The following is a 13737-nucleotide window of genomic DNA, read 5'->3' as shown; positions in this document are numbered from 1 at the left end:
GCTCCGCCCGGCTGCTGCCGCTGCCCCTGCCCCTGCCCCGACCCCGCCGGGCTGCCTCCGCCTCGCGGGTCGCTTCATCCCGGGGAGGATGAGAGAGAGACAGAATGTGTGTGTGTGTACCTGATCCCAGGCTACATGTGCGCTGGGCGGGATGAGCCTGAGCCTGGCTTCAGCTGCTGCTGCTTCGTGCCCTGGAAATGCCACAGCTTTGTGTAGGGCAAACTTTCCTTCTGTCTCTCTCTTTTTTAAATAATATTTTGGTCTAGCCCCGTCCCCTCCGGCAGGTCAGCACACTGCCGAACTGCCCAGCCGGGGGAGGGATGGGAGGCTGCGTCCATTGTGGTGAGTGAATGCTCTGTTAACAGGTGCCCCAGCCTGCCTTCCTCTCCTGTGTGTGTGTGTGTGTGTGAGCTGTGTGTGTGTTGTGGGGGGGTTGATTCCCCAAGGCTCAGTGTGTGCATGCGCATGTGTGAATGTATGTTTGTGTGTTTGGGGGGTGCAGTGTGATTTCCCTGGGCTCAGAGTGTGTGTGTGTGTGTGTGTGTGCATGTATGTGTGCATGTGTCTGTGTGATTCTCCAGGGCACAGCATCATTCAGGAGACAGCAGCTCCTGGAGAAGGTCCTGGGACATTTCCCTCACTAGTGTCAAGCCTGGTTGGAAGCTGCCTCCCCACAATGGATTCCAGAGAGCCTCACTAGTAGTAGCTAGACAGATCTTACATCTCAGTGATTGAAACGGCTTCATTGCCTCTCCTAGGAAGACTGGCAGCTGTTAGAAAAGGTTTTAATGAGGCACCAATAGCACTTCTAATTTTTAAAACCCTTGGTAGGGGTGGCTGCAGCCCAGATGTTTCCTTAGACACCCATTCCTCCTTCTCAGCATCACAAGGGAAAGGGAGAGGAGAGGCACCCCTAAGCTTTTGCTCTACATATGGGTGGAGAAAGAAGTGATCACCAATATAGTTAATTTGTTAAAGGGACACTGTCATTTTTAAGTGACTTATATGTAGCTCCTGGCCTTACCTTGGCTCCTGTTTCCCACCTGCCAATTTGGGAGTTTTACAGTGACATCTTTCTACTTTTACTCCATGTTGTGTTCCCCCTGCTGCTGTGTGAAGGACCACTTAAAATCACAGGGGAAACTCATTCTATAGGAGAAAGAAGCAAACAGAAAGAAATGCTGTCAAATCCAGAAAAGCAGACCTTCCCTCTCCCCTCCCTCTCCAAATCCTTTCAAGTATAATAGGGGTTTCTTATAACAATAGTAATTAAACACTTTTGCACAGAAGTCTGCTTTTTTGACAGTGTTTCTTTAAGAGAGCCTGTGGCTCTGAGTGAGGAGATAGAAAACATCATCTCATCTTAGAGCTGAATCCTTCCTTCTTACAGGAAAAAAACCCGTCTCATTTCCTTCAAAGGAAATTTTATTTCAGAAAAGAGAAGATCTGGAAAAGACCAGTTAAATCAGCTAATCCACCCCCCATTCTTCACCCTCACCAGAACTGAATCGGTTCCTATAGCACATTGCAGCCTCTTCATTTTTAAGGCTCCTTTGCAATTAGCTAGGTCTGTTCTACTTGGGTTGTGAGAGTACTGCAGAAACGAGATGTGTGTCTGTAATGCTGGTTAACTTGTTATGTATGGCAGCGTTTGAGAAAATAGAAAATATCAAGGCCGTTGAGAGGATTGCATGTATTTTTGGACCACTTTTCTTCTGTATGAAATACTGAAAATGGGTATGTGAAGAAAGTCAAATGTATACGGATGATATTTGTGATGTTCAGAAAAATCTAATCTTTCAATAAAAACAGTTCTAGTCACAGCTGGAACAAAAGTCTTCCTGTCAGAAAAAAGAGCACTCGATTCAAAATGTTTGTCTTGTTCTCTTTCTCCAGTACTGCCTAAAGAAATTGTTTAACCATGGATGTATTCATGAAAGGGCTTTCCAAGGCTAAGGAGGGAGTCGTGGCAGCAGCAGAAAAAACCAAACAGGGTGTGGCAGAAGCAGCAGGAAAGACGAAAGAGGGCGTTCTCTATATGGGTAGGTGGGCAAGATAAAACCAACTGCTATTACTGTGTTGGCTTTTGTGTGTGGTATGAATGACTGATTGAAAGACCAGGAGCCAGACTGTTGGGAATGACCTTGGTATAAATGTGGAGTAACTCAATAACAGAGTTGCTGCACTGTAAATGAGATTTGACTTGAGCCCTGAATTTTGAAGGTAAACCTCTGTAAAGCTGGATAATGACTCTTGCTAGATCTTTTGGTGTTTCATCGCACCATCAGAGTCATCCTTTATTATGGCACAGTACCATAAGCATATAGGCTATAAGCTGGCCTGTAAGCATACAGTAGGTGGTCTGTGCACATATGGCCATGTATAATAGGAGATACGTCAAAAATTGTGCATGCTGTTCAAACTGCCTAACAATTTCAGGGCAAAGGGGCTGGTTATAAAGAGTGGCAGGCAGTTTTACAATTGAAATGCTATTGAACATGAGGATTTCAAGAATATGCTTTTTCTTTTTTCCCCCCATCTAAAATGAAAAGGAATGGAAGATGACATCAGGGCTAGAAGAGAAGCTATTGAGTTGTTTTTCATTATTTTAAATAAGTATTCCTGACATTTTTATACAAATACTGGAAACTCTCATTACCTCACTGAGCTTGACTGAGTTTCCTGTAATGGATTTTTAATACACCTCATGCCCATAGCATCTTTCTTTCGTGGATCACAAAGAAAGGCCTGAGACAACCCAGTGAAGTAGGGTACTGTGAATATTACTATCTCCATTTTACAAAGGGCAAAAATGAAACACAGAGAGGTTAATTGACTCATTCAGGTCACTCAGGAAGTCTGTACATAAATAGAATTGCAATTCAGATCATCCCAAACCCCACCCTAATGTTGTAAACACATGATCATCTTTACTTATCAGATTCCACGCATTAGAGCTGTGGTTTTCAAACTTCCTAAAGTCACAGAAACCTTTCATATCACTTCTGCTGCTGTGGAACCTCTACCCCCCACCAGCTCCGTGGGCCATAGGAACAGACGGACAGCCTGGTGACCCACCACTTCCTGGCCCGCTCTGCGATAGATTCATAGACTGTAAGGCTGGAAGGGACCTCGGAAGATCATCAGGTCCAGCCCTCTGCACCAGGCAGGAAAGACAACTGGGGTCGGGCGACCCCAGGAAGGTGACCATCCAGTCTTCTCTTGAAGATTTGCAGGGTAGGCTATTACACCACCTCTGGAAGGAGCTTATTCCACAGTCTGGACACGCTAGCTGTGACGTTTTTCCTAACGTTGAGGCTGAAACAGTCTTTCAGGAGTTTATGGCTATTACTCCTGATTTTTCCCCAAGGGTGCTCTGGTGAACAGTTGTTCACCGAACCCTTGATGTACGCCCCTGATATAGCAGTAAGCTGCTATCAAGTCCCCTCTTAGCCTTCTCTTTTTCAGGATGAAGAGCCCCAGATCCCTCAGCCTTTCCTTGTATAGCTTGCTGTGCAAGTCTCTGATAATGTGGGTGGCCCTTCTCTGGACTCTCGAGCTTTACCATGTCCTTGTTGAAGTGCAGCGCTCAGTACTAGATGCAGTACTCCAACTGCAGTCTCACCAATGCCAAGTGGAGTGGAAGAATCACTTTTCTAGTTTTGCTGGAGATCTATCAATTGATGCATGTCAGGATATTATTTGCCCTTTTACCTACAGCATTGCAGTGCTGGCTCATAGTCATACTGTGGTCTATTATTACCCCCAGGTCCCTTTCATTTGTGGTGTTAGTCAGTTCGGTGTTGCCAAGCCTGTAGGTGTGTAAGGTTTTTTTTTGTCCCCAGATGAAGCACTTTACATTTCTCAACATTGAATTTCATTTAATTCCTATCTGCCCAACTTGCTAGCCTGTCTAGGTCCACCTGTATCTGCAGCCTATCTTCAAGTGTGACATGCTTCCCCATACCTTGGTACCATCCGCAAATTTGGCCAGTGAGCTCTTCACCCCTGCATCCAAATCATTGATAAAGATGTTGAAATGCATAACCCCCAGTGTTGAAAACTGTAACCCCCAATCTCTTTGCAGAACCCCTGATGACCTCTTACGGAACCCCAGGGCTCTGTAGAAGACAGTTTGAAAACCTCTGCATTAGAAGACTTTTTATTTTTAAATAAAAGACGATTGCTTCTGTTTCTGCTTGCCACTTAGTTAAATTAGATAATGCAAGAATAGAAGTAGAATAGATCTTTCCAGTATGTCTTTTTTGTTTTGAAGGCTTTAGAGGTAAATACTGGTATGGCTACTGTATGTTTTTAGGGAAACATGCCAACATTTCAAAGAGGAGGTGAATATCATTGAAAACATTTATTTGATCGGGGAGTACTGGCATCTCCTTGCAATCCTGTTTTATTCATCTTCTAAATCCCAATGCCTTTAGCCAGTTAATTTTAGTCTGTAACAAATTATTTCTACTCCAAATAGAAGGGACTACTCATTTTAGCCCTTCTGGGATATGTCTTCCTGTTAAACCATAGCAAATTCCATTCACTTAGTAGACTGGAAGCAGACATTTTGAATATTATATTTAAAAAGGAATATGTGTTTTCATATACCTATGCACATTTTCAATATTATCAAAATACATTTCAGTATTTCATCAGACATTATATTTTAGAGGGGAATTTCACAAAAGAAATTACTATGCATAATATATTTTCCTTATCCAAAGAAGGGAGGTACTGGTCAAGTATTCAAACCCAGTAATGCTGGTAGGTTATAATATGCACGGGTGCTCATGTGTTTCTAGGTGTGTCTTTCCTGTGAAGACCATATGGTGAAATTCCAGTTAAAAACATTCAGCTAATTTCAGCTGTCCCATTATGTCTTAGAGCAATGTATCCAGTAGTTCACTGATTCCTAAGGTTATTGATTTTTCCAGTTAAAACCAAGAGAGGCCAGTACAACCTACTAGAGAGCAATAGAAACTTATAGAGACTCATTGAAGCATTCTAATGGAACTTGATAGATCTTCCCTTAGGGCACACTTTTCTCTGAAAACAGCTATAGTTAGGTCACCTCTTTTTCACTCCCTACTAGAAACAGCAGCACCTCAGTTGGGCTGAATCTTCTTCAGATCCAGATGGGAAAATAGAAATCAACACACATCAGTAGCTCTTTCTTTTTTTTTCTTGCTCAGACAGAGCAGAGACTGAAATGACAATGCTGTTATAAGCTACATTCCAAAAAAGATTAGCACAAATGGAAGTCCATTCACAGTGGAGCAAAAGGCAATGTGCTGATGCAATAGAGGTTTTTTACTCTATATCGCTATATGTTAAATTTCAACTAACTCAGGACATTAGAAATGTGTTCTGCACTATGGGGTTGAAACTTTCCTGAACAGGCCACAACAAGACAAGAATTGAGAAGATCTCAGAGACTATTTTAAATGTCAGTCGATCAATGATATTTTGCTTTCTGTCTTTGAAGAGACATTTAAAAGAACCTAAGGTCCATAGGCGACTGGTACCGGGGTACACAGGGGTGCACATGCCCCCCACCCCATGACGGGGCCGGTGCCCCCCCAAAGGCCGACACTGATGCTGTCGGTAGGGCTGGTGCCCGCCCTGACAGGGCCTCCACCATCGGTAGCTTTTGCAGGTGCCCCCCCCAGATTCAGGAGGCACCAGTCACTCATGCTAAGGTCCTTGGCCCAAATCCTAAGAAGACTTTAAGTACCCAGGTCTTATTGAAATCAGCTGTGGGCAGATCCCGTATTTTGTAAAGGGAGGGTGAGGGAGAAGTGACCAGTGATTCAGGGGTGGTTCCACCCCCACGTGCAGCTTCTCCCCAATTCTCCCTTGGGATGGGCAGACCATGCTGTAGGAGCAGCAGTCACAGACTTTTTTTTAAGTCCCTGAATCAATTAAGAAACTTGAGACACCCTCCCTTCCTCTCCAAGCTCAGCAGCAAGTTCCCTTGCCTTCCATTCACCCCCTTCCCTACCTGCCCTGCTGCTGTGCAATGCAATGCTGCCAGGGGCAGTGACAGAAGGGCTAGCAGGCAGGTTCCCCCTCCCTGATCCTCCTGCTGGGCTGGTAGGTAACATCTGAGGATATTGGCGAGAGAAGACAAACCTGACTGGTGCTGCCCCTGCTATTCCCTCGAGCTGAGCACAGCTCCTCATGCAGCCTGGCTGAAGCTTGGCAGAACAGCACTTGAGCTCCTCTTTCCCCCACAGCAGCTGGGGACAGCATCAGGAGTGGGTGGGGTGGGGGGAGCAGGGGAGGGAATGTACCATTGAGCACTGAGGGGAAGGGAGGGGGAGAATTTTCATTTGATTTGAGGACTTAAGGTCCCTGGTGTAGTGATCACTGGGTTCAAAAAATCACAGGTGTGCATGGATGAGAACTATTAAAAAGCAAGTTTTATTTGTGGAGGAGTAAGGAAGCTTCTGCAGTCCTTCAGCCTCTCTAGCTAACTGACTTGAGGGACTATTTTCCAACTCCCACAGTCTTCCACATAAGGGAGGGTCACTACACCTGGCTGCTGCTCCCATGTTCTGGTATAAAAGGAGTGTGTAACTATGCCACTGCACCTTCTCTGGATCTACCCCTGAAACCAGTGGAAAGAAGTTGCTGTACTTTAAGAGGAGGCAGGCTGTCTGAGAAGCAGTCAGCAGGTGTGGCAGGGCCAATTAGAGAGTTAGCTGACCAGAAGGGGTCTGAGTTTGAAGCACATAAGCCTGGAGCCTGAGCTGGTCAAGTAGTTTAGCCCTGAGAGCCACAGACAGAGTTAATCCTGGGTAGCAGGGCTTTGTCAGGGCTCCTGGGTAACATCTGAGCTGGAGTAGGCAATTCTGGAGGTTTGAAGAAGGCACTAAGGGGAGGAGGAGAACCCAACAGGCCTGGGAGTAAAGAGACCTGGGAACATGGAATAGAGGGCCTGGGGCACAGAGGGAGGGAACTTGAGTCTGGGAGGGGCTGAGTAGGCAGGGCCAGGGACCTGTAGCCTGGCAGTGGCAGAGTTGGAAATGTTGACACAGTGAAAGGGCCTGAGCCCCAGGTGGGAGCAAGAATGCAGGTCTGAGCAAGGGTCCCAGTCTCTGGGACTGAGGCTGGAGCCCAGGAAGGGTTAGTGTAAACAGGGCCAGGGAGTCCAAAAGTCTCACTGGCCAGGAGCGGGGCCAGAGCCCAGAGATGGGGCCAAAGGCCAAGGAGGCCACATCTGGAGACTGGCAGGGGAGCCCATGAGTCTCAGTTGGCCTAGGAGTGGTGTTAGGAACAGCAGAGGGGGAGAGAGGAAAAGCATGAGTATGGGTATTGGTGAGAAGGGCTAATCATGTGGGCTCCATCAAGGCAATGAGTAGCGACACCAGCGCTCATGAGGAAAGTTGACTTGGGAAGCCTTGGGGCAGCCTCCCGTTTTCTGAAAGTATCATCTCATTAAGGCATTGCAGTAAAGGATGAGGGGAAAACCCAGTTGACAAAAGCTGAGGGGGTTCCAGGGGCATCACGGCCACCCCTGGAGCTGAACTCTGTTACAATGTATACATAGCTTTTACACTGGGGTCTTTTTTGTCCATATTGATAGTTATTTAGACAGAGCATGTTTTATATGTATGTATATATGTTTGTGGTTGTGGTGGTGATGATTATGATGATGATGATAAAAATCTAATTCAGAAACGTTACTCTTGATATCTCTCTCTCTTGGCACACACTGGATTAGACTGTATTTCTATTTTAGCCTGTTTTCTTATGTTTTCAAATGCTTGTTGTCATTCTCCATCGAATCAATCTTTCTTCTTGTTTCTTGGTTATACTCCTATCTTATTTACTGCTTCTTCCTTCATTGTACTACTGAATGTTTCCAACCACTTTTTGATAGCAATTTTTTCCATATCTCCTAGTGCCTGAAATTTGCTGTAGCTAGTATCCTTCTCCCACTTTCACACTTTTAAGAGTTTCTGTGTTGATGCTCTCTACTTGAGTCCGTTGGTTAAACTTGATGTTCTTCATTATCAACCTCTGCCTAACCTTTGCTTCCACAAGGAAATGATCAGAGTCACAATGTGTTCCATGCTATGAGCAGACATCAGTGATGTTAGTGGGCCACTGAAAATCAGAAATTACATGGTCTATCTGGTTGCAAACTCTTCCATCAAGAGAACACCAGGTGGCCTTAAGAATATCTTTGTGTGGGAATGTCATGTTCTGTGAAGTGGCAAATATTATTAACCTCATATACCATTATTGTTGGTTTCATCATGAAGGCTCTTTTTACCTATTTTACCTTACCAGGTACCTTTTTTTCCCTATGTTAGCATTGCAGTCACCTGAAATAATCTTCATACTGTGTCTTGATAACGTTTCACAGGTATCTTCTAGTTTTTCATACAATGTATTAGTGATGTCTTTGTCTTTATCCTCTGTAGAGGCATGAATATTGATCAAGTAGATGTAACACCATCTTCCTCTAAATTGCAGATGCAATACTCTTTTGTTCATAAACTCTACTTTCTTGATTGAAGTGAGGTATTTGTTCTCCACTATAAACCCTATACCCAGTTGATGAATATCTTTTCCAGCATAGGCCAGAAAACTATACACTGTTCTAACATCTCCACATTTGGGTCATCTTATCTGTTGGATAGCCACAATATTCATTTATACCATTCCAAAATTCTAACTCTGCAACATTTGATACCATTTGAACATTCCAAATTCCCTGTTTATCCAAAGCTTTAGCTTTAATTTTATAACATCCGTTTTTTTTCACAAGATGAGGTTGTTGGCTTCATGCCCAACCCACAATCCTGAGGACCAGGGTATTTCTCTTAGTCTGGTTTCTACCCATAGACCTGTTTATCATTGAAGGCCTTACTGGTACCTATGTCACATTATTGCTGATATAGTTTTTGGGGTTACAGAGATACACAAATTGCTCCACGACAGCAAAGTAAAATATCTTTGGAAGAAATTAATGAGGAAAAAAAACGAGAATTTCTAAAACAAAGTTACTGAAATGGAAGAGAAAAGATGAATTAAGAATCTAAGATATCTTTTTAGAGGAGTTGATGAATGGAGGAGAGGCTACCAGCCGAGATTGACACTTGTGTATGACAAAAACAGCAGTCTGTTGACAGCCCAACAAGAAATATTGAAAGTTTAGAAAGAATATTTGAAGAACTTCTAAACATAGCATGTGAAAATAAAGGAAGAGTTGCTGAATATCAAACTGATGAAGTAAAAATAGTAGAGCCTTCACTAAAGGAGATATAGATCCCTGTTAAAAAAACTCAGAAATTATAGGGCGGTATAGACAATCTTCCAGCCAAATGCCTGAAATTTGGATTTGAAACATTAAAGCATCTTCCCAAGATGATTAAAGGATCTGGAGAGAGGAAAGAATTCCCAAACAAAGGAAGCAGGCAATAATATGCCCAATTTACAAGAAGGGTAATAAAAGAGAGTGTAGTAACTATCAGGGTATCTCCTTACTATGCACAATGTACAAAGTTTTTTCTCAACTGCTGCTAAGCCTATTCCTCCCATATGCTTAAGAAATTGTAGAATATTATTGGTGTGGGTTCAAGAAAGATGGATCAATTTGTGATCAGATATTTTCAGGGAGATTATTGCTGGAAAATAAACCGGGAGTTGTGAAAGATGTACATCAAGTTTACATACGCTTTTGTCAAAACTTAATGATAGCATTAGAAGAGAATCACTATGGTCAACTGCAGTGGGGTTTGGAATTCCTAAAAAACTGGTATGCCTTACTAAGAAGTGCACTGAAGGATTAAGGAGTTACATCAGAATTGAAGGAATGCTATCATACCTAATGGAAATCAATATCTCTTGCAAACAAAGGTGTTACTCATGCTTTTCAGCTTGATGCTTGAGAAGGTCATAAAAGCTATTGAAGAAGGAAAAGGTATGCAGTTGAATGGATTGCACCAGGTATTTCCATATAGATTTTCATATTTCATAGATTTCATAGACAATACGGCTGGAAGGGACCTTGAAGATCATCAAGTCTAGCCCCCTGCCCCAAGGGCAGGAAGTCGGCTAGGGTCAAAGGATCCCAGCAAGATAAGCATCCAATCGTTTCTTGAATGAGTCCAGAGTAGGTGCCTGCACCACTTCTGGAGGGAGTCTATTCCAGGCCTTGGGGGCTTGGACAGTAAAGAAGTTTTTCCTTATGTCCAGCCTAAAATGGTCATGGAGGAGTTTATGACCATTGCTCCTTGTTATCCCTTGGGGCACTCTGGTGAACAGACATTCCCCAAGATCCTGATGCAAACCCCTTACAAACTTGTAGGCAGCCACCAGGTCACCCCTGAGCCTGCGCTTTTTCAGGCTGAAGAGTCCCATTGCTCTCAGCCTTTCTTCATAAGGCCTAATCTCTTGCCCTCTGATCATATGCATGGCTCTCCTCTGGAATCTCTCAAGCTTCTCAACATCCTTCTTGAATTGTGGAGCCCAGAATTGGATGCAGTACTCCAGCTGTGGCCTCACCAAGGCTGAGTACAGTGGGAGGATGACTTCCTGAGATTTACTTGAGAAGCATCTGTGGATGTAAGCCAAAGTTTTGTTTACTTTACCAGCTGTGACATCACATTGGTGGCTCATGTTCATCTTGTGGTCAATAATGACCCTCAAGTCTCTTTCAGCTATGGTGCTAGCGAGCGTAGCACTGCTGAGCTTATAAGCATGCTGTGGGGTTTTTTTCCCCGAGGTGGAGTACCTTGAATTTTTTGGTATTGAACGACATCAGGTTCATATCCTCCCACTTGGATAAGCTTACTAAGTCAGCCTGGATCACTACTAGCCTATCCTCAGGTGTGGACGCTATGCCCCAAATTTTCGTGTCATCAGCGAACTTGGCCAGTGCACTTCTGACACCAATGTCCACATTGTTGATAAAGATGTTAAAGAGAACTGGTCCAAGGACAGAGCCTTGGGGGACACCACTGGTCACAGAGCGCTATAATGATTTGCTTCCATTGACTACTACTGTCTAGGTCTGACCTTGGAGCCAATTTCCCAGCCATTGGACGGTGGTGTAGCCGAGGCCACAGTTGGCCAATTTTTCCATGAGGAGATCATGGGACACCAGATCAAAGGCTTTTTTAAAGTCCACATATATGATGTCAATCTCTTCTCCCTTGTCCAGCTGATATGTCACCTGGTCGTAGAAGGAGATGAGATTGGTCAGGCAAGACCGACCCACAACAAACCTGTGCTGGCTGTCCCTCAGGATGTTTCCACCAGCCAGCTTATCAAGAAGGGTCTCTTTGATAATTTTCTCCAGAATTTTACCAGGGATTGAGGTCAAGCTAATTGGCCTGTAATTCCTGGGATCTACTTTCCTCCCTATGTAGATGATATCTGCCTAGTAGGAGAAGAAATGAAAATAGTACAATATAGAGATCAGAGACTCAAATGCCAAAGAAGTTCAGTTTTCTACCAGTGTTGGCAAGACTGTATACCTGATCACATCCAGAAATACATTTTAAGATCACTGGGAGAACTTGGATAGGAAATTACAATGTGGAAAAGGTAGAGAAATATAAATATTTTGGAACAATAATCATTGAAGAAAATCAAATAATTGAAGAAATCAAGGCAAGAATTTACAGTGTTAATATATGCTTGTTGAGCCTGGATAAAATAATGGCATCAAGGAAAATACAAAAAAACCTTAAAATCAAGCTTTATAGCACAATTGTTCAAGCTGTCCTTTTGTATAAATGTAAACCCTGGATGCTGACAAAGGGAAATGGAAAAAGGGTGCAAGTGTTTGAAAACAAGGTGCTAAGGAAAATATTTGGTGCAGTACAAGAAAGCAGAGTATGGAGGAGAAGATATAATCAAGAGTTGGGGACTTTTACAAAAGACCTGATGTCTTGAGCACAATAAGAGTACAGAGAATGAAATGGGCAGGGCATATTATAAGAACCAACGAGAGAAAGCATGAGGCAGATTTTGGAAACTGAAGTGGAGGGTACCCGACTTCAAGGTAGAACAAGCCAGCAATATGAACATAACATAAAAACTGATCTGGAGGGAATGGTAAAAAATGCAACAAGGTGAAGAGAAATGGTACAAGAGGAGGAGATGGAAGGCTATAGTTAAGATGGCTATAGGCTGCCAAGGCCTATAAGACCAGAGGGAGAGAACAGAAAAGGTGGCAACACAATTTCTGATTTGCACAGAGAGCCATAGTTTGGGAAGAAATGGGATCATCATTAAGTTTTCATTTTCCAAGGCAGAGGGGGAAATGTCTACCTTTGATTTGGGAGGATTAATCCACTAAAGACTGACCTGTTCCCTTATTACATTGTTTCTTTCCTGCTGCCTAAGACCTGGATCCAATTCTCATTGCAGTTACTAGAAAGCCTTTTATAGTCTGTGATGGGCTTTGGATGAGGACCTACATTAGCTTTTTGCCCACATTTCTTACTTCAGGCCCTCTGCTGATATCCCCACTGAAATACATGGAGCTACACTAATTCACATTTGCTCAGCACTGGGCCCTTCAAATTTACTATATTATCCATATATTAGGGGTGCACTGATGAAGATTTTCTTGGCCGATACCAATAGCCAATGATTAACCAACCATGTTGACCGATGCTGATCTGATAACTGGTATTTAGTAATAATGCAAGGTATTTTAAACTACTGACATAAATAAACCTTTTTTCATAGATTCATAGATGTTAGGGTTGGAAGGGACCTCAGTAGGTCATCAAATCCAACCCCCTTCCCTGGGCAGGAAAGAGCACTAGGGTCAGATGACCCCAGCTAGTTGCTTGTCCAGTCTCCTTCTGAAGATCCCCAAGATAGGGGAGAGCGCCATTTCCCTTGGAATCCCATTCCAGATTCTGGCAACCCTTACTGTGAAGAAGTTCTTTCTAATGTCCAACCTAAATCTGCTCTCCATCAATTTGTGGCCGTTATTTCTTGTTACTCCAGGGGGTGACCTAGTAAATAGAGCATCTCCTATTCCTCGCTGCCCTCCCCTGATGAATTTATAGGCAGCCACAAGATCACCTCTCAGCCTTCTCTTGTGAAGGCTGAAGAGATCTAAGTGCCTCAGTCTCTCCTCGTAGGGCCTTGCATGCAGGCCTTTGACCATACGAGTGGCCCTCCTATGAACCCTCTCAAGATTCTCCACATCCCTCTTGAAGTGCGGCACCCAAAACTGGATGCAGTACTCCAACTACTGTCTGACCAGTGCCGCATAGAGGGGAAGCATCACCTCCCTGGACCTGTTTGTTATGCATCTGCTCATGCACGATAACGTGTGGTTAGCCTTGTTGATCGCTTTGTCACATTGGCAACTCATGTTCATCTTGGATTCAACTATGACTCCAAGATCCCTTTCCACTGCTGTGCTGCTGAGAAGGTCATCCCCCAGCTTGTAAGTGTGTTGGTGGTTCTTTTTGCCCAGGTGTAGCACTTCGCACTTGTCTTTATTGAACGGCATACTATTTTGTTCTGCCCATTTTTACAACTGTCTCGGACGGCCAGGGCCGACTCGAGTTACGCTCGTACGTCAGGGCGGGCTGGTGAATGGAGAGGCAGACACAACTTATTGGTTGCAAAAAACTTTACTCACGCCGCTTGCAATCACGACGCAGGTGGTCCGGTCATCGGAACAACCACACGAGTTGCTCCAGCTGGCGGGGCCCAAGCCAGTTAATCCGTCCGCAATTCGAAGCC

General features: G+C 44.0%; 1 protein-coding gene across 1 annotated transcript in view; it reads left to right on the top strand.

Moving 5' to 3' along the window:
- Positions 1-1919: 1919 nt before the first annotated feature.
- The window catches only part of SNCA (synuclein alpha), a 197648-nt gene continuing 185830 nt past the window's right edge, over positions 1920-13737 (top strand). The window contains exon 1 of the mRNA XM_006018117.3: positions 1920-2042. Within this exon, the coding sequence (XP_006018179.1) occupies positions 1922-2042 (121 nt within the window). The 5' untranslated portion in view covers positions 1920-1921. The remainder of the gene's footprint in view (positions 2043-13737) is intronic.

This window comes from Alligator sinensis, unplaced genomic scaffold, assembly GCF_000455745.1.
Source record: "Alligator sinensis unplaced genomic scaffold, ASM45574v1 scaffold125_1, whole genome shotgun sequence".
Taxonomy (NCBI): Eukaryota; Metazoa; Chordata; order Crocodylia; family Alligatoridae; genus Alligator; species Alligator sinensis.
This window is presented reverse-complemented; position numbering and strand designations above follow the sequence as displayed.